The sequence below is a fragment of the Pararge aegeria genome, chromosome 3, assembly GCF_905163445.1.
Source record: "Pararge aegeria chromosome 3, ilParAegt1.1, whole genome shotgun sequence".
Taxonomy (NCBI): Eukaryota; Metazoa; Arthropoda; class Insecta; order Lepidoptera; family Nymphalidae; genus Pararge; species Pararge aegeria.
Window position 1 is genome coordinate 3579355 of NC_053182.1, and position 25149 is coordinate 3604503.

The 25149-nt window shown below is 37.1% G+C and overlaps 1 protein-coding gene across 14 annotated transcripts in view; it reads right to left on the minus strand.

Annotated features, from left to right (window-relative positions):
• Nucleotides 1-135: 135 nt before the first annotated feature.
• LOC120637207 (patronin) overlaps nucleotides 136-25149 on the minus strand; it is a 92338-nt gene continuing 67324 nt past the window's right edge. For 4 of the 14 annotated variants that reach the window (XM_039908914.1, XM_039908920.1, XM_039908918.1 and 1 more), the window contains 13 exons: nucleotides 24349-24399; nucleotides 22020-22093; nucleotides 20578-20830; nucleotides 19381-19656; nucleotides 17460-18335; nucleotides 16813-17049; nucleotides 16210-16417; nucleotides 14573-14644; nucleotides 13511-13600; nucleotides 11145-11264; nucleotides 7922-8095; nucleotides 5319-5601; nucleotides 136-3496 (listed from right to left, as the gene is read on the minus strand). In XM_039908914.1, coding sequence (XP_039764848.1) covers nucleotides 3352-3496; nucleotides 5319-5601; nucleotides 7922-8095; nucleotides 11145-11264; nucleotides 13511-13600; nucleotides 14573-14644; nucleotides 16210-16417; nucleotides 16813-17049; nucleotides 17460-18335; nucleotides 19381-19656; nucleotides 20578-20830; nucleotides 22020-22093; nucleotides 24349-24399 — 2859 coding nt within the window. In that variant the 3' untranslated portion in view covers nucleotides 136-3351. The remainder of the gene's footprint in view (nucleotides 3497-5318; nucleotides 5602-7921; nucleotides 8096-11144; nucleotides 11265-13510; nucleotides 13601-14572; nucleotides 14645-16209; nucleotides 16418-16812; nucleotides 17050-17459; nucleotides 18336-19380; nucleotides 19657-20577; nucleotides 20831-22019; nucleotides 22094-24348; nucleotides 24400-25149) is intronic. The other 10 variants (XM_039908912.1, XM_039908911.1, XM_039908915.1 and 7 more) reach the window with 10 other exon arrangements.

Below are 25149 nucleotides of genomic sequence, written 5' to 3' on the forward strand. Positions count from 1 at the left end.
TCATCATCACTGTCAGCTTGATCAAAATAACTACTTAACTACTGAATCTCTCCCATGGGATAAAAAAGCTTAGATCTTAGAACGTAACGGAGATTTTTTGCTGTTTTTTTTCTGGAGTAAATAAAACAAAGTCAGTTAATATGAAATTCAATATTATTTCGTTATGCTTTTTAATAATACAATATATTTGCATACCATACACTATCGCTAGTATATAATTGATGACCAATCATTGAACAATGAAAAATGATATTCATCAATTTTCGTTTAACATCGTTTTAATAAATAGCTGTATACAAAAAGAAAACAATTATTTACAGAATAAGGCAGTACAATTACCACGTAAAGTGTGCCTTGTCTTACTTTAGCTATACAAGCAGTAAAAAATTGGATTTGAATCAACTTAAATGAAGGTCAATAATTTCGACGAATAACTCATTATCTTAATCATAACTCCAGTCAATTGAAAATAATCACTAACAAGTTAAATATTACGAGTAAGCAAAGATTAGTTTGTGAATTTGTTATTATTCCTTACGAGATACGGACGAAGCTCGCGACATTCCGCAACTCTCGCGCTACCGGGAATATTTTGACGTTCGACGCGTATCCAGCTGAGTTCAAGAGTACCAGGAAGGGTAAGCGGAGCGAGCTTGGAAACCGGTTTAGTTTCCATGTATCGGCATTATATAGGTTACCGTTTTTATTAAATTGGTTAAATAACGAAACCAAGTTGAACTTTGACTCAACAGATATTAAGCGGTTTACAAAGTAAAGCATCGCTTTTTCATTGGCAATGTTTTATTAACCTATTAAAGTCTTTAATAGGTTAATAAAACATTGCCAATCATTTCGGCGTCTTTAGAAATATCCGGTAAAAGATAGAACAATATTTGAAACGGTAACTAACCCAAATATACCGATAAATTTAAACCGGTTTCAAGCCCTGGTTAGCGTTCTGGAAATTGCTCGCATCTAGATATCTAACGGATAATAAAAGTATATTGCAAATGCAATAGACTTGTAATCGAGTTCATTGTTTCTGTTGTACACAAATCTAACTAAACTAAATTTATATTGCTAAAAGCAATGCTGTCCTCTTCACAATGTTCCCTGTAGAAAAGGATAACACTATTCTAGATCTATTAATTTAGTTTAGGTTAGAGATTCGTGTACATCAGAATCGGAACCAAATATCAAGGTTGTTTTTGAAGCCAAAGCCAGACCAAACCTGAGACGATATAGAAATTAAAAACCCAATTTGCATTCGCATCAGATAAATTATTAACTCTATTTGCTTTTATAAGCACGATATTCATTTACCCATTGCAACAAATTGCCGAGAATCTCTGGATCTGTACTGACCCTAAATGGACTCTTTTATAACTATCCCCCCTTTTAGTAGCGACATAGTATCCCCGTGAATAATATAAATAAGTAAACGTCTGAACGTCGCCATAACTTCGTCTATTATATTAAATTGAGTATTATAATAAAAAATGGCAGTGAATATAAATCGCAAACGTCAAAAATGAGCTCGTCACGATCGCGAGAGTTGCCGGGTACTCTTAGCGAGTATCCACTTAGAATAGTAGCTGTTACGTCGTTTGAGACAAATATAATGGAACGTATCGACCATCTCACTAATACATATGGCAAACATCGCACACACGGACCCTTTCGCGTCGAATTCAACACAAACACGCATAACCAATATGCATAATCACACGCGTGTACAGAATGTATCGAAAATAATTAAAATATTAGACTAGAAATATTAAAATTATACGTAATAACTATAATGAGGATATTTTCAGACACATAAAATAGTCAAGTCAATGGTGAAGAAACGAAAAGAGAGAACATCTTGTTATTGTAATAAAATATCATGCAGTATACAAAACGTGTATAGCGAACACAACCAATATATCACGATGTCAATTACGTTGTACACAAATCTTTAGCTAATCTGACGGATCTAAAAGCCTCGGCATTCTTGTCCGAACTATTCCTGCTGCAAATAATTGGACTATTCTTAGAAATGGTGCTTCTATTAGGCCTACTTACAATAAATGATTTTGCTAACGAATCCGAGTCTAAAATCGGCCTGAATCCTGTGAAAACTTGACCACTCTATATATCATAAAAATAGCTATATGGTATATTACTTAGAACATAGATAAGCCAAAATAGCTCACAAAACAAAGCTTGAAAGAAGGAAAATAAAAGCTTGCAATACTGGGAACCTCGTTGAAATGTCATGACTTTTTGATCTGTCAGATTTGTATACAGCGTTATTGGCACCGTCATCTTATAAAAAAATGGTATTTTAAATACTAAATTAAATAGCATAAATTGCTAATTTCTGTACACGAGTGTGAAAAAACAGTATGCCTGGTCCACTACTGAATAAAAAATAAAATCATAATTTCAACAGATCGTTTCGAAAATTAAACCAATAATAACATTAATTTTGTTTCTATCATAATAATAATTGTTGATGTCAGTAACACATTTCGCAAGCAAATATCACATTTTTTTTAAACCCATAAAAAATAATGTAACTCACGAAATTCGCCGTGACATAATACTTGGATAATCACTTTGATAAGCCGCAAGAGAATTAACTGTGAACATAGCTCGAAGTGTAAAATTAAAACAATCATTCATTCCATTCGGACCATTCGGAACGCACTTTCCCTCTACCGGCAACCTAAGTAGAGTACTCTACGCATATTTAAACATACGTTTATTAAAGCCAATGCAGTTTACTTAAGCAATGAATACGCTAAAACACGTTAAAATCGATAAACGACGCCTCTAAATACGAAGCTAATAAAATATTGAGGGTTTGTAGAATTCTCTAATCAGGTCGCCAGCGTCGCGTGTCGCCTACCAGATTCGAGTTTCCGACACTCCAATCCTCTTTACTATACATATATGACACCAGCTCGTACAACCTTTTAAAAAAACGTCTCGAACGTTCCACGCGACGTTTTTAATGAACCACTTGGCGGACCGTAGATTGGATTCTCGTGCCTTATTTTTAACCCGTCGTCATTAAGACTAAGTTAAATGCAGCCAACAACCGTATAACGTATAAAATTAGCGACTCCGCTAACCGATATTAATACACTGGCTCTCTACCGAAGCGTCTTAACTGAAGAGCAACAAGGCTTGACTCGACTGCCGCCGGCGACTAGATAACGTGGACTCTTTATTTAAAAATTAATTACGTCATCCGACCGAAGCTCGGGTTCAGAGTTCGGGACCGGTCGCGCGCAGGCGGTGACGTCACGTCAGGCTGCGTCGCGGTCGGTCTGTGACGTCACGGACGTAGCTCTCAGGGCTTTAAATGACCAGTGCCATGTCTTTCTTACTGGGAAGCTGCACCTTCTTGCCCTGCCACAGTGAGTTGTGTATCGTGAACGCGTCGATAGTGACCGTTAGGTGCTTTGTGTGGACTTGCGAGAAGCATTTACTGCCCGAATTGTATCTGGAAAACGAAAATTATAGTTAAATACTAGCAAGTTACTCGAGTTGCCCCATGAGTTCGTTGCTCGTCGCTCATAATCCTCGACCAATCGCCTTCTATCACCCGCCCATATTTTACATCGTATTTGCTTCGGGTTCTTTCCGACGGTTTTCCTTTGCTCTGCTACTATGGTTAATAGCGTAATTTTAAGGAATAGGACTTGCACTTAAAAACATTTAAAATCCGACTTGTAATTTCAGTGAAAGGGTGCAAACAAGAAGCGACCTATAGAAATGAAGAAAATTAGGGTGTCTAACTGTTATTATCCCTACTAATATTATAAATGTGAATGTAAGTTTGTTTGTTACGCTTTCACGCAAAAACTACTTAACCGATCCTCATGAAACTTACATTCACATATTTACAGATATTTTTGGAAGTGTTAGAAGTAATATAGGATACTTTTTATCCCGACATTAAGCTCGGTTCCTTTGGAAGAAGGGATGAGTGTTTGACGATTTTACACCATAATTCCGACAAATTATAACCGATTTAAATAATCATTTTTGAGCTATAGAGGATATGTGTTTAATTTTGCCCAAATTGTGGTTGGAGATAGCGGACAGAACTCCTCAGCGGACGGCAGAAAACCCCCCATTTAAGGCTTAGCGATACTGAATACTTTATTTTTTTTTAGATCTACAACTAAATTTAATGCTACATCAAAAAACAAAATCAAACGCAGACGAAGTCGCGGGCAACAGCTAGTTTATTTATAAATAAAACTCATAAGATTTTAACTAAACGGTGGATAGATGATTATTTATAATCCAACCTTTTTAAAAATTTTGTTTTGCGGTCTCCAGTAGGGCTGAATTCGACGGAACTTAAAAGCAATTGAAGGGAGATACAGAAATATCCAAAGACTAAACCGAGGTGTCTGCCGGGAATCGGATTGGTAGAGTTTTCAGCCTTTGAGGTATGCAAATTTTCCTCACGAATTTTTCCTTCACCGTTAATACGAGCTATATTTTAATTGACTAAATTAAAAACGCACGGATTTATGACTAAGTTTGTAACTTACGGTACTGTGATATGAAAATTTAAATTTGTTATTTTCAGTCTTGAGAATTTATAAAGAAAATATTACAAACATATTGCTCTTCAAAAAGTCTTGTTTGTAAATTTTATTGTATTAATGCATTTAACGTCGGCGAGGCACAATGAAGGGTTAAAAGGTTAATTATTGAATTCATTTATATACGAAATTATTTAAACATTTCACTTCACTTGACTGCAGCTCAGTCTTGTATTTAAAACGTTATACAAATTACAAGTCAATACGTAGACTACTTTTCAAGTTTAGCGAATACTAACACAATATGGAAGCTGATATAGGACGGGTCGCTGAGGGCCGCTAAAAACAAGCTGAAGACCGTAGATGTTGGAACTCCGTACATAGACATAGGTCTTTTATGTCCAGCGGTGGACGTCAGTCGTTTTGAGTTATAATGATGATTGAAGCTGAAATCTTATACCTATAGTTTATGTTAAGTATAATATGAATAAAATTCTCTTATGTTAAAAGTCTGCGACATGAGCACACTGCGAGTGACTTAGATTATCTGTTTTGCACAACGGTGTTTGCTTCTAGCCTCATAAGTTAACCTGGGAGTTTCATTAGAGGTTGAAGTATAGCTTTCCCAATTCATAATCTCTCGAGTTATTGTGCACGCACGAAATGTTACAGGTGCGTGGCGAGAATAGAATAGGTCTGAAAGGTAAGCCGAAGGTGATAGCCAACTACGCTATCACCGCTTCGGGACATATCTGTAATACTTACTTAAAAAACTTGTCGAACATGCGATCATTGACGTGCTTAGGCCCCGTCCCGTACAGTTTCGCCACGGTGTCCGTGTCCGGACAATAGCTGTACAGCGCCCGGAACTGACAGCCCGCGTCCCGGAACAATACAAGGAAGTGCTTGCTCTCCGACCGAGCGATCTCTTCCAACACCCGCCGCTTGGCCTCCGCGTTGACTGCGCCGGGGAACACACAGTACTCCACCGCGTTCAACATTATCCCTCGATTCGACTTCGTCGTCGGCTGCTTATATAACCTTGGACCTGCGACGAGTTAGCGTAATGAAGCAAGACATTATTTTAGGAGCGATAATTTTGTAAATATGTGAATTGTAAGACAATAAGCGTATTATATTTATAATGTAACTGAAGCTTTTAATGCTCAATTGTGCGTGTGTTTGTGAAAGTGTGCCGACTTGCAAGAGTCATCAATGGTGCAAATTCAATTTTTTTTTAATCTGTAAATTGACAGATAAAGGAGAACACTATTTCCGTCCTATCAATTTAGTTTAGATATTTGTGTATGAAATGGCACCAGAGTTAAAACATGGCTACAACGCTATAGTATATATATTGAATATGGTCATTATACAGCATTATAGAGTTTTAAAACTTATTATCACTTTATGCCAGCCGGTAGTATACGTGTAACATTATATTACCGATAACTAAATGCTTCTTTTGCTAATGTAATCTAATTTAAAGGTGTAACTTTAATAGAAAGTATATCTAAAATATTAGTTGTACAAGGTGGTTATTCATTTTCCATGAGATGGATGCAAGTTGGGCAGCTGACGTTGTTATAAAAAATATAATATTCAAATAAAACTATGCTTTAAGTAAAATAATTTGATTTAAATTTAGCTATTATTTAGTTACAATAGAACCAGAGAATGGAACCAATTCATTTGTACACAAATCTCTTAAAAATAGTGCTTAGAGTATCCACAAATAACAAAATAAAAGGGGTAGTACCATTTTAAAACTTGTTAATTTAGTTTAGTCCGAGATTTGTGCGCAACACGCGCTCATTCATAAAAATTTCTGAAATTAAAATGGGATTCTTTTTGCAATAGTTTTAAATATTCACGACAATGTTTTCACTATTTATACTTTATTAAATAGCTGTAAAAAACGGTTTATTTGTTTTTAACAGACATACTTGATAAAATAAAAGCGTCAACAAACTCACACACACACAAAGATACACGATAGCTTATTCTTATTTAATACATTTTCAAAGGAACAACTGTCAACTACCCAATAGATGGAATGCTATAGTGTTATTCAAATCTCGGTGAGTAAGCAATGTTAAGCGGACACTATCACTAGAGACGTGTCTGTTAGATCATTAAAACAAAAAAAACTCGTATCAAACCATGCCTTAAATAAAATCTATCAAGGTTGTTGGCATGACATCGCTAGGTTGGTTTATAGTATGTTCTCCGCGGGGGCACGGCTTTCGCTTATAAAAGTTATGCGACCAACTTTTCTAAGCACAACTCAGTAACCTTAATGTTACATGTGCACTCTGGTATCGAATATCGAAACAATACTATATGTCAAAGTTAAATAAACCTTATGCTTCTGATTTTAAAATCGTTCATGCTTTACTACTCATTTTTGTTTCTTAATGATCCACTAGAAAACTAAGTCTAAACAAATTAAATCTTTAAAGAAGTTAAAATAAGGTTTCTTTTAGTCAGACATTGCAGTGTATAGATACTATAGGGCTACTAGAGATTGCAACGATTTCTAGTATAAGCAAAGATAACGCTCTTTGCTTATTACATAAAGACCTAGTTGCGATTGACCGTGAAAATAATCTTACAGTGGTACAGGTTGCCAGGCGGTGTTTTGTGGCTTGCTTCATACGTTTGTTTGCTGACGCTACATAAAAAGCCGTGGCCCCGCGGTTTTACGTGACAATGTGTTCAATACGTAATGCAGTAACTCGTGAACCTAACTACCTGAGTAGTAAAGTTTAAATTAAACCTTTATGTCGTTCTCGATAGGTCGCTTTTGGGTGAACAAATAAATCGTGTGAATATTCCGGTAAACGTCATAGGAATAAAGGTATTTTTTTTTTTAATAGCTCTCTCATTCCGTGGTATACTTCAATTTGTAAGTTTTATTTATTTGCGAGGTGACACTGTAGGCTCACCTTATTTCAGATGTTGTTTTGTTTTAACTGTGTTTTCTTCACGAAAATTTAAAAGTAGTACGCAGTAGTTAATTCTAACTGAATATAATCCCACTTCTGAGGATTGGAATGGAACATTGAATACGGTACAGTATTCATTCTATTCCAGATGTTATAACAATTTTTTTTGTCTATTTAAGTTTTACAAGGAATGCATATCTTATAATAATTTATTATTTTTGCGGAACCTAACAAACTTTACTAGCTTAGCATATTAAACGTTTCCAATTTTCTCTTATTGTACCCTAAAATTTTGGGAGCACAACGGTTCAATTTTCACAGAAACGTGTTTATTTAAAAAAAAAAAATAAACATGTCTCTACTAACAAAAAGACAGTTCTAAGTTCTATGCCTAAGAGTAAGAGGCTAGTGACAACTTACCGGAGTAGTCCATGATGGAGGAATGCGTGGAGGACACGTCGGAGTTGTCGTCGTGGTTGCGCCTTTTGCCGATGGCGCCCGGGAGTGATCCGGGGCCCGACGCAGGCGATGCCAGCGCCCTCAGGCCGGGCGACGCGGCTCGGCGCGGCGGCGTCGCACGACCCAGCCCCGAGTCTGCACACCACCACACCGTGTCGGACTCGTCTCATACACATCCGTACCACGTACCATACCGTATCGTACCGTACCGTACCCCAGGACCGAATCACGTCAACCACTACCCAACTTCTCCATTTAAGTAATTTTGTTTCTCTTTCATCAGTTGTCAAAGACTTTAAGGCTTCCGCAACCTACCTTTATACTATCCTGATCACATTTTGTCGGAAACTTCTGACTTTACTTCCCTACTTTCGTCACTTAATCAATTTAGTTATGCCCGTAAACTCCTGTTCTGCCATATTGTCGAGGATTTTAAGGTAATCCTACGCATCGACTACAGCAGAATTTTAAATAAAAATATGTTTGTAAAGTTTTTATTGGTAGTATTCAAGTATTATTATTGCTCGGTCGGCCAGTCTGGCGTGGTAAAGGGTAGTTTCGTGTTATAGGATTCCATTTACAAATTATAACTCTCGATGCTTTAACAACCAGCTTCTGCGGCCCGGATTTACGACTTTTACAGAAACTTTCAGTATATCCTCATTATTGGAATAAACTACAAAAAACGTATTCTTTTCGAACTTTAAGCAAATACTTATTGAATATATTTTGCAACGAATTACGTTGAATGAGTGGTTTAAGTAACGATTATTATGAAGTTTTTAATGGCACTATTTTTATTAATATATAATATTTACTTCTAGGATAATTTAAACATACTTCTTCATTTATCCAAGTAATAAACAAAGTGACGTAGAAATACCTTAACCTTGAAAGAAGGATTAAGTTTTTAGATATACAAAACATGACATATCGAATTAACCTTAAAACAACGTGTTAACATAAACAGCACTGTGCAAATGTAACAAGACATGTTTATTATGACAACGTAGATAAGAGATTTAGGACTTAATCAGATAGATTTTTCGTACACCATGTGTTAGTATCCCAGTTAGTAATAAATTTATTATTGAAACTAGCATACAAGTAGTTTTAGAGTAGAAATAGTTACATGTGACAATTATTTTGTCAAACTAACCCTACTTAAATTATACGATCGAATGAGAGTTCGATTTATTCCCTGAAGGTTCCGGACCATTTAGACATACCAAATTGATATATTTACTTAATTAAACGTCCAACTTTCATTTTCCATAGTTTGTATTAAATTAACCGGAAATATAACTTCTCCTTTTTAATTTAAATTAATGAAATTATTTTTTTTGGATTAATTTTTAATTTTTGCATTCAAAGATGGGTAATTGAGTTGTTATTTTAGACAGTATCTGTTGATTGCGTTAAACTAAACGTTCTATAATCTGAAATCAGTGTTTTTAGTATAACCAACAACAATTTTAAGACTAGTTTAATTATTAGTATTTGATATTTATCTAAACTTGATAAAAAGGGGATAAAATGACGGACAACAATGCGATTCTGTAATGGTCCCTTTATCAATTAAAATGTACGGAACCCTAAAAATAAAGTATAACGCTTATTTATCCATCTATACTTTAAAGCTTAAACTAACGAACTAAAATTCTTACGAAGTATTTGTAAGGATTTTATACATAAAGCGTTTGATAACCTATAACATGATGTTAAACAAAAATAAACAACATCTACAACGTTCTAAGACACCAAGCGTTTTTGAACGCCTACAAAGCGATGGGCGCTGTTTACGTGTACATTTGAATATAACTACCGCAAAATAAATTCAAAGGCCTCTATGTAAAAAAAGCACACGGACATGTTTAAAATTAGTAAACTACATTTTTTAAGTGTATCGATAGGAGAAGTAAAAACTCTGTAATGGAAGAACATTATAACGAAAAAAAAAAAACCGTAAAAAGAGTAATTTTCGTAAACGAAAGTAAAAGTTTCTTACGTGAAAGTAATTTGTGTCTAGTAGGCATTTCTGAAATACATAAATGATGTATTTATCAGACGTAAATTATTTATTACATATATATTCTCATATTCTTTATCAACCGATTTACATCGTGAGCGCCGATTTGGGAGTCGCTCAGTAGACTTATAAATCGGATGCTCAAGACAATATAAAGTGACCAAACTATGCCGGAGAACGGACTCCATACAATGTTTTAATACATTTTCAGAATCAAAAAGTATACAATGTATATGTTTGTAGTCTAGAGTTACTTATTTAGATATTTTGTTATACGTATAGTAAGTACAGTGAAAAAACGTTACGTTTTGTATAAATAGACAAAACAATGTCATACCAACACCAAGAAAGATAATATAAATTATAAATATGCATGCATCAAATAAATAATAAAAAAATATATTTACCTGCCGAAATAAACCACAACCGTATAGTAGCTTGAATGGGATAATCTACGACCCAAATTAAGCTCAATGTGCACAAGACAGAGTTCGCAGCAGGGGGATGTTACGTTTTAGTTATTATAAGGATATTTCATCCGAGAGTCCGGGTAAGTTGTTTTGAGGAATTCAGAATTTTTTGTATTCAAAACCCTTATTATAATTACACAAACCTTCGAATTAGAATTAGGTAGTTAATTTTTGCACCCTATTATTATAGTTAAATATTAAAAGGAATCTGATGATGTTAAGACGGCTATACAAAATTTTCTTTTGGCATTATAATTAAAAATGCTTGCTTTTATTTTCGCCGAAACGCCCGACTAATTTAGTCTGTTTGTTAACGAAGGAAGAAGGTTTTGTTCTCAAAGAGGAAATTAAATTTGTGCTTAACGTTTTATCCCAGCGAAGAAACTTGAAAAGACAAAAAGTTACTCTTTTCAATCATAATCAAAGAGTTCAACATTCCCGTTAATTTGAATAATCTGTAATTTTGAACGTTTTGCCACTGTGAAATTTATATTAAAAAATGTTGTACACGATACACGATAACGAAAAAAAAAACAACTCTTATGATTCACAATGGATGTGTTTCAACATCCCCCTGCGTGCTGCAACGAAAACTAAAGAACCCAACGCACCACAAGCGGGCAGCGACTACGGCCACCGGCTACCGTGACAAGCCGATACATCGTGTGTATTAAACGTGTCTTACCGCACAAGTTCATAAGAGAGCTAGATTTCCTCCCCGCCTTAAAGTTACTCTGGTAAGTGGAATATTTAGACCTTCCACGTGTCGACTGCGGTTCATCATTTACGCGCTCTGAAATGTTTCCTATACATGTCATGACTCATGGCAGCACATGCGACCGGACCGCGTCCGACCAAGGCATGCATCACACAAGCAGGCTCTCGCTCGGTCCAACGATATAGTATACAGCAAACAAAATTAATCTCATATCGCGAATAAAATATCACATTAACAATGATCAAAACTTCAATGTATGATAGTACTATACAAATTACTGGAACCAATTCTTACAATGCGCGGAAGGTCTAGAGGGGGTTCGTAATTTGGAAGAAAGCAACTTGAAAAAACCACCGTCGTCTTAGTTCAGGTTTGCATACTAACTAATACGACAAAAAAGGGGTAATGTCAAGCTTGATTTTGCATTTGGAGTGTATCTAGCCAATCTATGCAATGCTGTAATCAACCAATACACATATAAAATAAATCCTTTAAAAAATTACTTATATATAAATAAAAGGGGTCAAAGCGTCTACAAATAAATATCAAAAAAGCTGTACCGACTAGGGGAACTGAGCCAAATGAGCATCATCGAACACATATTTCATTCACTCAAAAAAATATTGAAACAATCATGTCAAAGCACAATGCAGTTTACGGCATTCTTGCCATAAACTGCATTGTTTTATATTCGAAAACAAGAAGATATCTAAGACTGTAGGAAAATGTTAATACAACGTGTAACGGAACAACGAAATACTGTTTGATGCATAAGTATATTTCATAAGAATTCACCCTGTAAAAATATTAAATCAAAACAAGCATATTTATTTTTCCATACAAACGAATTCAAAACATTCCAAGTGTTATGACAACCCTATTGAAGATAAAAGACCGCCAAACGCATAGTACCTACGCTTTGAGACGCGTATCCAAAAAAAGTGCCAGAAGTCATATGATTTTAATTTTGCATGTAATGCTAGTGCTGTATCTCATTTCTTTTACTCAAAAACTATTAGGTTTTCGGTTTCACAGATAAGTCACAGAGACATTACATTATGCTCCAGTAAAGCCCGTGAAGCATATTTCGCTTTTCATTTACACGTTGTACATCATATATTCATACATTGTATAATATATATTTTATTGTTAAATATTGCTTCTTGAATAGATATCTGAATGTCCTCAACAATACATTAATTCATTAACATCACTGACCTCTATTATTAACAAAGTAGACCAGCTGTCCCTAAAAAAAGTTATAGCTTTAGCACTACACTTGTATTTATATAATATGGTTTCTAAGAAATTTTAGTTCCTCGGAAAGTCGTACTATAGAATAACAACTTATAGCGCCAAAATGGTGTCAATCATAGACAAAAAAAGGTGACAGCAGCCTGTTCAATTGTTTTAACAGAGGTCAGTGATTAACACGATAACGTATTTCGGTTTTTTTAATAATTGAAATTCATCCGAAATAAGTTACCGAAGTTTTCCACTCGAATTCACATTATTAATTATACATCGCTGATTATTATTTTTTATAAAATATAATTCCTTAAATTACGAGTGGAATAAAGCTAATCGCAAAAGCACTCGTGGTTAGTAGCAACAGCTCGGAGGCCAAACTGACATCTTGAAGAAGTATAAAGTAAGAAAGCGAGGGCGGAATTCTGGATTAAAAATGGGAAACGGAGCGGAGCTTTAGAACGATTGCAGAGCTGTTGTCTCGTCAATTTCTCTATGCAGAAAAGATTGGCTTCATTTTGAGTTTGCTTCAGTCAAATCAAGCCTGCATTTTCGGCAAAAATTTTAAGTGTTTCAACTTTGACCCGGAAATCATACGTGTAGAATAAGCACCGCCGTTATCAGTTCAATTGTCCTAATCCAAACCCCTGTCACCCTCTCGCTACAGCATGACCATGAGTGTAACCGAGACAGAAAGATAATTTTTTCATACATTTAAATAAAACAATAACATAAAAATATGTTCTAAACCTTTAGTACGGGATTTGTATGCGTAGTCGTTTTCGAGTATCGAAACGTGGAGTGTAAAACGAAACTTATGTTATTAGCTTTAACGCTCAATTTTACCCACTTTTCTGCAGCAAGTGCTTTTGGCAGAGCATTTATAAAAGAAAAATGTCTTATACAATATTTGTGGTTAAACGAGACATAAGGTCCATTTTGCTATGATGATATCCAATGCGTAAGCTACTCCACGTCTGAGAGCTCGTTAATTGTATACTAATCTAGATAACGGCGGTACTAAGGATATTAGGGTGTTTAAAAGGGTAAATATGGGGGGGAGGGGATTAGGTAGCGGTGCTAACCTCGTGACGTTTTGCAGGAGCCCCGTCGACCTAGTGCGCCGCTTGAAGCACTGCTGGGCGACATACCACCTCGATCTTCCACTGGAGAATCTGGTTATTAGTAAGTACCTTTGTTATTTTAAGGAAATGTTTCATCACCTTCTATTGTATGCAAGTAGGCGTTACTACTTCGTCCAATCCATGATATATTACGAACATTAAGCTTAATTTGCTAAACTTTTTTAAAAAGCCTTTCGCGGATTATAGCAAATTATAGCAATAAAGCAAATACACTGAATCACCTTCTGACAATTGTAGTTTACGGTTAGTATAAACGTATGTTTTGTGTATTTTGCAGGTTGAAAAACCGGCCATAATTCAAATTTATTTACGTTATAACTTGTAACTCAGATTTCTTTATTTCTTTGTTTCTTATCATATTTCTCGATTAGCTTAAGGCTTCACCTCCAAAAACAAGAGTATTCCGACAGTTTCTTCCAAACACTAGAAGCGATCTCGTCTTATGGGCATTGCCTCTATTGGGATTCGGGTGTTATTGAGTTTGATGGAATAAGAAAACGACTCACTTGTGGAGGTACAGTCTTGGCGACTATTGAGGATACCTCCAAAAATTTTGACCTTCCCCGATACTTAAATGTATGTTCGTGGATGTGATGTCTATTATATCTACATTTCCATTACGACTTAGCGGTCCCGGGATGCTAACACACTTATCGTGTTATACCTGTTAGCGAATAAAATGTATCTGTGATGACGGCTGCATTAGCGGTGAGTGGGGGCCAGTTTTGAGTATAGCAGGTATAAAATACAGATAAACATGCAAAATAGCTTTAAACAACAAAATATTGAACAATTCACATTACACATTTGTATAAGTGTAGGTTTCGAGTAAAATGGTAATAGTCATATAATATACAATCTCTTACTCCAAAGCATTTCCATTTCATCGTAATCGGTCTAGGGTGAAAAGCTCAACCAGACTTTCAAACTGCTCCTGTCCTGTCAATCACCCCAAGGTCATAAACGGCCGAGGGGAAAATTGCGGTAAAAGCGCGCACTTACCTCTATACAAAGCAGCCCGTTCGGCGAGATTGTCCTGCGAGCCGCGATAGTAGTCCCGTCGCATCGTGCCGCCTGCGCACACACTCACATACACACCTACACGCACACATGCACACCGCGCCGTGCGATCACAATTTTATAGCGGTTACTACGCGATACGGGCGCGTGAATATGTGTATAGTCCGCGATAAGTCGATATGGCAATTCCAACAAAAATACCCAGAACAATTCTGGAAACTACGTAAGCGAGATTAAAACTAGGGGGTATATATTATAGGGTATAAAGGGGTCCAAATTGAGTTCGTGCAACACTATCAAAAGGATAGAACAGTCCACTACTGAACTAAAGGCCTCTCCCAACGGAATGGTTTGCACATAATCAGCACGATGGGCCTAGAGGTGGCGCTAATGCTCGTTCTCCGTAATATTTCCTTAATCGCCTCGTACACTCGTACGAAAAGTAGGGGTGGTGACAACTGTATTCTGATTTGTCGCCATCAAAATGCAATGCCCGAGTATGGGACGCGCACCCTATATCGACTTCTCGCTGACTTTATATGTAGCACACACTTATAGCGGGACAGTAAACAGCCGCAAATTAAAATTCTCTGGTGTTTAATAATAATATAGAATAGCTCATAAATATAGAAAATGTTTAATTTCATCACTCATTCAAGGTTAAAAGTTGTTGTATAGGTGGACATAATGCCAACACATCTCGAATAAACCGTACAATGCCCTTTCCACTATTCTGTGGTTATAGTAAGTAGGTTTAGTTTTTTATTTATTTATTTATTTATTTATAAGGATTACATTTAGAAATTAATTATTTATTTAGCAGTAGTTCAAAACTAAAAAAATAACATGGTAATCATTATTTTTAGATATAATATAATAATCAGAAAAAATTTACGACTACTAAATAATTCAACCTTTTTGCAAAATGTTTAGTGCTTGAGGAATTTAACTTTTAATATTGGGACTTAAAAGTATAAAAAGTAGCATTAACTAAGCCACTTTGAGTGATTTTCTCTTGTCCTTCGAAGAGTTTGGTAAATGACTTCTGTAATTTATCATATCTTCAAACAAAATCTCTTAGTTTATATGGCAAAGCAAATCAAATAAAAAGGAAAAATTCAAATTAGTTTCACCATTAAAAATATTATGTGTGCAGAACAAATAAACCAAAAATCCAAACCTCTCCTTGAAGACGATTGATAAAGGTACACACATTTTAAAGGGCAACCAAAAAAATAAACGCCAAGTTTGCGACATTTAGTACAACAGCCTTTGGATTTTGCGTGTGTTTCAATACATTGAGTTGCATACAAATTGTGACCAATCTAAAATCAGCCGATCATGCTAGCTTTGTAGAGTGTCTTTTGTGACGTTTGGGCTGCTGTATACCTTGCTCTGACGTTTAAGTTTTTATATTATCGACTCTATAGATATTTATATGTCTCCATGAGTCAAAATCAGTACCGTATAATGGTTTTTGTAATCACGAAACCCCATCACTGTTTTCGAGATGTCCCAACTAGTACTAAAGGCTTCAGTAGACTGATTTCAAAAAGTGTCATAAATGGTAGCAAAGTTTAGTGTTAATTGATGATAATGTAGTGTCCCGTAGCACTAACCGGTAAGGTTGGTAGAGGAAGGTTGCTTGCTCCCAAGCATACCCTCGGCTGCCTGTAGGGCTCCACTGTCCACGTGTATGGTTTTGGGTCGTGCTCGCGCGGGGACTTTGCCCCGCAATCGTGCACCTCCCCCCGCTGGTGCAGGCGTTTGCGGAGCCCCACCACCTTTCAGTAGCTCGAGGTATTCCGTTTTGTCGAGAGCTTTACCCTGAAATGTGCAAGTAATGAACATTGAGGTCTGCCGGTTAAATCAAATACCGGCATAAATACTGGCCTTTGAAGGCTACAGTTAAAAAAGGCTATAGTGAAAATTAAATTCCTTATATAGATGTAGTATGTACTGCACTGTAAGTTCCTTTGGAACTTAATTGGGTCTGTCATAATAATTCTCCCAGAATTTATTTTTGGTCCCACTATTGTACGTATCCGATAGCATGATTCCTATATTTTATCTACCCCAGTTGAATGATGATACTTATTCCCGTAATAAATCTATTGCGTTTTCTAGTAGAACAACTACTGCCGTTTTTCTCAATGTCTACAGAATAAAGTGGTTATAGCCCTAATACAATTTCAATACCCATCCTCCCCTTTCTGACTAACCTCTCTTTCGGCTTCTTCCATCGCCTTCTTCAGCTTGTACTGGTGAAGGATGGCCTGCCTTCGTCTCGCTTGTTCCTCTTTCCTTGCGGCCTTCATCTCCGCCTCGGCCTCGTCCCGCGCTTTCCTGGCGGCGGCGGCGGCCTCGGCTCGCGCCCGCTCCTCGTCGGCCCGTTGCCGTCGTTGTAGGGACATGAGCATTATGCGTTCTTTCTTGCGCTCCATTTCTTCCGCTGAGTTCTGGAAAATTGTGAAGCATTGTTTTATTAAAGAACTAGCTGTAGCCTGCTTTCTTCGTCCGTGCGTACTACGGTATTTACAAATCCCTTAGGGATAGGACTCTCCGTCGTTTAAACTAACTCTACTGCAAAAATCAAGTCGATTGGTTGCTTAGTTAAAGCGTGAAGTAGGGTCAAACATATACTGTACGGTAGGTACTTATTCCTAATCAATAGTGGTTAATTTTATCGTATTATATGTATAACTAAGTTGTGGAAACTTCATTGGTTTATGTGATATAAAAATACGGCATTACTTTTATTTATAATAGTACTGTTTGTTTCCCTTGAAAAGCTAATAAAAAAAAAACCTAAATAGAAGATATGTTTTTACAGAATATATTAACAGTGAAACATTTAAAGAACTCTTACCGGGTCGGGATTTAATTCGCCAATAACCAGTGCTGCGGGTTCCGCACTGGGCGGCCTCTGTCGTTCCCGAGGCGGGGACTGCCTCCGCATTTCAGGGCGCGGCGCTTCCGTCCGCTCGCTGCTGCGCTCTTCAGGTAGGCGTTCGCTCCACGTGCTTTCTGGACTTCTCTCTGGACTCGAAAATTCCGCTCGCTCTTTTCTCGGGGAACCACGTTTCACTCGTAACGGTGGTTTAGGTCTTTTTGGTTGCTCGTTGTCAAATGATATATAAAAGCCTTTTTCGTTAGGTTCTTCCCGTTGTTCGAGTCTTTGGAAGGAGTTTTTGCCCAGGGAGGGTCTTGTAGGGGAAGGGATGCGGTACGTTCGCGTACCGGAGGAGATGTTTAATCGGTTGATGCCTTGTCTCAGCGCGTCATCTTCCGCATTGCCAATAAAGGAAATATTTTGAGGCTCCATGTCATCTGGAGGCGCGGGACTGTGTAGTTGATGTAATCCAACTGGTTCGAGTCTTTTCACTTCGGGTAATGAGCCTTGTCTTTGGGGCGTTTTCGACCGACGGGGGCTTTGTGTGGGCGGTGACTGGGAAGCGATGGGGTATTGATTAGGGTTTATCACAGTGTAGCTGAGGTGGTTTTGGGTTTCGCGGGTATTTTCTGTACCATTCTGGTACCTATCGGCGTAGTGTACAGGGAACGTGGGCGGCGCGGTACGTTCGTGTAACGTAAACCCTTGCGGCGTCCATGTTCGTTCGGGCGGAGGCTGAGGCTGAGGCTGAGGTTGAGGTTGTGGTTGCGGTGAGGGGGACTTCCAAGTTCGCTGCGCAGGTTCAGGTTGCTGAGGTTGGTACGGAGGTTGCTGGTGGTTTTGTTGGTGCAGCTGCAAATTACAATCAATACTATTAGTTTTACATTTAATGATTTAAAAGCTGAGATCCAAAATAACTGATAACCTATCCAAATAAAATCAAGCAAACCTGTGAACATAACCCGAACATGCACGAACGCTAAATATGCGTTTAAAGATAAATAATAGTGAAAAACCAGAACATTTAAAGTTTCTTATGTTAGGAAAATCTTTCATAAATTCCACTAACATTTCCGCGATATTATAAAAATTATGCATATTATCAACACATCAAACCTCATCATGTACACAACATCTATAAATTAATAAAACAACTTAAACTACCTACTACCTACCTATACTACGTATTAAAATGTTCCCTCATCTCAAAATTACAGAAATAGATTTATTATTATCGGGCCAATCAATATCGATGCCCCTTATTTATAATGAACGGTTAAGTTCAACTCGACGGATACTTTATTCGTAGAAGAAGCGGTGTCGCACTCAATATAGCCCATTCACTCTTAAAAATAGTGCAAAGATTTCCGTGCAAATAACATTAACAGTGCTGTGTTCGCGATAACCAAATGGGAACGTTTACAAAACAACAAACATTAATATACAACATCACACTGTTCCTCTTTCCCAAAACACGTTCTAAAGTTCCAACAACAGTGAATTATACGAAGGTGTCGAGTTTAAAACACTACCAAATAGATTTGTCTGGTTGTTGCGAATTATATAAAATTAAACTTATGTGAAAAAGCTAAATAGCTAGCTTTCAAAAATAACACCAAAAGGCAGGAGACAAAAATTAAATCTACCGATTATACCCCTGACAAGGCGTATATTATTCACGTGTAAGCCAGAGAGAGAGAGAGAGAGAGAGAGAGAGAGGCGAGAGTTGATAAAGTTTGGGAGAAGATACAGTTTTACCCTTTCCCCGGGGAGAAAAATGTTTCCTGCCCATCATGCTAGACGTACTGCGTCTATCCAATCATCACAACACTATATACACAAGAAACATAGCTCAAACTACGACTACTACATTTAACAATTGCAGTATCATCCGTACCTGCCACCCCCTCAGCTCAACATTCTCCTGCTGTATTTGGGCGTGCTGCGCCCACGTCCGCCTCTGTAGCGGTGCGGGACTATCGTGCAGGTAGAACTGTTGCCGCTGGAACTCCGGCTCCATATCCCTAAACTGGTACTGGAAGTTCTGCTGGTTCGGTTGGGGGCTTGGTACGTTCGTACCACTTTGGTCGTAGAAATCGCGCGCGATATGCGGCGTTGAACCGAATGCGTTGGGCGCACGCGACACATTGTGCTGTGAGCTGAATTGGCTGTGCTGCAATCGAGTGGAAAGCTGGTGGTTAGCTCGCGGCCGAGGCCATTGGGCTGGCAGAGAAGTGTGCGGAGGATCAGTTAAAGATCAGTCTTTGAAAGGATGCGTTACTGACAGGTCGTGATTGAAACGATATAAAGTCTAAAGTGGCGTTACTCAACCAATTAAATATTTTCATTAGTATGTTTTATATTATCTTGTTAATTTTGATACAAACTAAAATTAAAAAAATGTATATTGTACCATTCGTACCGTCACTAAACATCACAATATATATATATATATACATACATATATTTATATCTATACGGCAAATCAGAATAAATAGAAAGATGATTTATTATATTGTATCAAAATGTTTTTTTTTAAATATAAATATTAATGGGTTACAAGGTCATGTCAACCGTTTTCTGTTGAATTATATGAGCAACTGACAATCGTCAGAAACGCATTATTTCAGTGGCCGGATTATAATTACAAGATTATGCCAACCGCTAGACATGCAGGAATAGTAATGGCCGCCGGAGGAGTGTTTGGATTGTGCATGTTTATTTCACCAAACCGCATTGGAATAGCATGTCGGGTCGACACTCTAAATCTTTCTTATCTCTAAGAGAGTAGGTCTTTGCCCAGCAGTGGGAAAGTGGGCAATAGAAGGATTTTGATGATGATATTTATTTTTAAATCCGGGTGCATGTTACAATACTCATAATAACTATTTGGCATTACGAAGTAATTTATTTTCTATCTTACATTTATTATTAGCGGATATGGTCCATAGATTCCTAGTTTATTATATATATGAATGCCATTGTAAGGTTTCAAGCTTTTGGCTGCGATAGAATCATAAGCGAATACCCGCAACCATTATGCGGTGTATTTTTTGTATTTCTATACAATAATCCCATGAATATAAAATCATACCAATTGTGGAATGTTTTGTTGATATTGTTGCTGGAAGGGGGACTGCGGCTGCTGTTGCTGGTGGAACATCTGCTTCGCTTGTTGTTGCGCCTGCTGCAACTGCTGCTGTTGTTGCTGCAACTGCTGCTGTTGCTGCTGCAGCTGCTGTTGCAATTGCTGCTGGTGCTGCTGCTGCTGTTGCTGCTGTAGCTGGTTCTGTTGGCTGGCTAACCGCGCGATGTCACTCTGTATATCCTGCAGGCTGGAGTTCATTCTGTAAATATTAGCGCGCTGGCTTTTGGGCTGGGCTTAATGTCTAAATGAAAGAGTTTTAAAAGTTTATATAACTGTGAAATTAGAAAATAAGTTTTAAAAGCGAAGTTAAGATAATTTTAATTTAAAAACAACGAAGTTGTGTTTTAATAAATTATACACTGAATTTAGTACAATTTATATATGGATAGGATGTTTCGGGGAACTTTCCAATCGTCAGGGAAGAATTTGATTTAACCTCTTCTGTACTAAACGTTTTTATATAAATGCAATTACGGTGGATTAACTGAAATCTGTTTATTTGAACTCGTTTTTAAATTACCTATATTTAAAAGGAGTAAACAAACTTAAATACACAACAGTAACTGAGTAGTTAAGGGGGCATTCATAAAATACGTGAGATGTTTAAGGGGGGGAGGGGGTCGAGACAAATCTCATCTAATCTTACGTTGGAGAGAGGGGGGTCTCGGCAAATATCACGCAATTTTTTTCCCAGATTGAAAAAAAAAAATATATACTATTTTGATCCATTGGTCCATTAGTCTTTTTACAATAACAATCCAACGCGTTAACGTAAGAAACCCACATTTTGAAAAACTTCACGTGAGCTTGGGTTATGGGGGAGGGGATTGAATAAAATCTCACGACATCTCACCAGGGGAGGAGAGAGTGACAGAAAATTAAAAAAAACACCTCACGTTTTATGGACGCTCCCTAACCGTTTTAGGATGTCCAAAGGTATATACCACAACCGTCGGGCTCTAGTAACGTTGTTTCTCAAGAGCCTAAGAGGGTAACTAAGCTCGTCAAACCGCATTGCAATATAGTGAGTCAAAGCTTTATCTTCTAATAGATTTAGCCCGCGATTTCGTTCCCCGTGGAAATTGTGATGAGTTTGCTTATTTTCTGACATCTAAACTACCACTACGAACAAAACATCTCTTGCTGAGGAAAAAAACAAATCAATTCCACGTTAATTTTTCAGGGATAAAAAGTAACCTTCTACTCACTATAATCTATCTTAAAGACTATCATCTATCTCAATGCTAAATTCATCCAGATCCGTTTATCCGTTCTGACTTGTAGATGAAAGGCGAGCGTTGAGAAGTCGAACAGTAATTAGGCTCTATTAAACGTCAAGGTAAGTTAAATAAACTTAGCGTAAGAGAGAAATAAGACTGAATCCTTACTTGGCAATTGATTGCTGATACTGCTCCAGCGCAGCATTGTCGGCACTCTGATTGGGCGCTTCGATCGCCATTTCCTGCGCGCATTTTTAATCATTAAAATCAAATAACGGTAACTTGTCATTTTACTCTTTTAATTGTTTGTTGACAAACCTAAACAGTTTTGTTTAGGACAAATGCAAAAGTGGTGGTATCCTTTTCCTTGGCCTTTTATAGTTACAGTGTCACAAATTTAGGAATACTGTGGTGGCATTGTACTTGGTTTATGCGTGAACGTCTCTGAAATTATAAATGCAACTAATCCAAAAACTTCAGATGGCAGTTTGAATTTAGTATCTAGTGCTCTGCAGATAAAGATAGCACTACTAAATTCTATCTAAAATAAGAAGGATACCAGTAGTTTGTGTTAATTACCTTGGGATTGAGTGTTAAGCAAATGAGTTTTTTAATATTGCTCCTAAAATCAATACAAATGAAAATATGTACAGCGTTGTTTTTTTGTTTAAAATGGACGTCTGTTGTTGGGGGCTTAGTACCATTGCTAAAGCAGTATTATTTTAAAATGATAGTTGCTATGAAATTCTTTGAAGTCTCAAAAATAAGGATTCTGAAACGAAACGTCAACGATATCAAAGTAATCCTGCTTTAGAATAGCTTTGCTGAAAAAACCTAAACAGCATATTATAAGGTCTGTTGAACAGCCCTGTGCAGGAATTATACCACTTTATATTATCATTATAAAGGTGAATAATGGACGATAAAACATTGTTTATTGTGAAGATTGTGCTAAAGAGTGACAAGGAAGACGATATTTCCTAAGATACTTATTTAGTTCAGTATTTATTATTCACAAACATTGCTAAGACTTTTATGGATTATTTAAAGCGCATTTATTATTGAAAGATTTATATCTGTATTTTAGATGGTGTATGCTGGACTGGTATAAAATCCATAATTTCCTTATTTATGAGTTTCATCTATGGAACGTTAATTGACTAACGAGTCGAAAGCGCTGACACATCCCAGATGGGTTTGAAGCTACACACGTAATTAAGCATTACTAGTGAAATATAAACACACTACTTAAATTCCACAGCGTGGAATCGAACCCTTCTGTCCAGTAGTGGCAAAGTATCCCCGCCTGTGGCATTCAATGATTCGGGTATTTAACATATTGTATTAAATGAAATGTACCTTACATGCAATTTATTCAAGTTGACATGCTAAACGAATACATTAAATAAAAAATAGGCACAGTCAACATTCGAAAAGCTAATGAATGCCATGTGATTCACACACATTCCATAATGAACTTTAGGCAAATATGATGTCCATAATGCGAGGTCTCATGGCCAAAGAGACCGCATATTTGTTCACCGCCTACTTACGCGTTTTAGCTGACCGAATTAGGCGCGATACATTTGCTGTTTATACAATTTGTGACTTGGCATATTTATAGAGTAATAAAAAATAATGATCAAAAGAATTACTCAGCGGGCTATTTTTATAGGATCTATTTTTAGGTTGTGTTCTTTTTTTAACTAAATTATGATGATGGTGACGATAATTAAACGCATTCACTAGAGCCCGTTCTTAAATATAGCTAATTGACACAAACTCCCAACTGGAAGTAATCATAAAGACAAACTGATATCGATTAACATGTCCAAGTCTGCGCTGTTTTGTCCGTTAAAATCTTGAGTGGTTCTGTTATAAAATGAGATGTTAGTCTATACACTATTCATATACATTGAAATCAAGAACAGACAGTGTAACACACACATTACAATTACATAGCGCTACAAACTATAGTTCATCCGCTCAAATAGTTGCCCCTTTTGGAAGCGATCGCGTCATGCCGAGAGGCCGGCGTCGGCTACTCCAAAGACTTGGCACGTACTTTACTCCCGCAGAGTATTCAGATGACTAATACATAGTATTTTCATTTTCCGTTCTTTTAATATTGTAAGTAGTTAATGTAAACAAATGTATATGGTACAAAATAAAATTAAATAAAGTACCTATTAATTTTATTTTTAATATAGTATATCCCTTACTAATTTAAACCCTTACACTATCCTTTAACTTCTCTTGTTTCTGTAATAGGTTGCCTGGTACAGATCACTTGTTAGCGATAAAGCCGCCTATTGTAGCTGCCTGATATTTTGTATTAGTATTTTTTTTTCCTTACTTTAAATTTTGTATTATATTGGTGTACGATAAAGTGTATTAAATAAATGAATTAGTTTCCAAACTAGTGTGGGTACTGCACACTATTTGAGCGGATCGAATATGCACAAACATAAACATACACACACAACTGCGCCCTTACCTGCGTCTGATCCGCGGATGCAGCGTCGGCCGGTGTGCGCGCACCCTTGCCCTGCAACACGTGCAACCGCCACCGTAACAATACATCGCGCCGCATGCGTTAGTTTACTACGTCATACGTGCCCATAGTGCGCGCAACCTAGCTGTAGGACCTTCAAGGTCACGGAACTAAGTTGACAATGCCGTGTACACACATTTAACGCGCTTTTTTTCATGAGCTTACGTTACGGGTCAGGTTTGCAGGGTGGCAATGGATTGCGGGAATTTGATATTGCACAGAGCATGTGCTGAGTTCACAAACATCCATTTGAATGTTTCCAATACCTTCAGACCGGAACACAGCAATGCTGCTTTACTGCAGAAATGGGCATGGCGGTAGTACTTCCCCGGACGAGCTCTATCACAGTAAAGCTCAACTACTACAAGAGACAGTTGTAGTAGTGAACTTAAAACCATTGTTGTTATCCGAGGAATGAATTTTGAACAAAGCGAAGTTCAATTAAGCCGGCATATACGTTGCTTTTATCCAGAAGCTGGAGCTCGAACAACAAGTCGAAAATGTACTGGCAGTGACGATGCGGATTTGACCCGTAACGCATACAAATCGCCATCATATATGTGTGCGAAAGGAAAGTTCTACAGCCAGGTTGGGATCACTATAACGACTCAGTCGTGTGAAATAATGAAAACTTACGCGATTCATCTAAGAATAAAGTCGATTTTAGTTACCTTTTAAATACTGTGCCTTTTATTATGGATGGACTAAAGTTAATAAGTTATGTTGTTATTCCAAATGCTTATT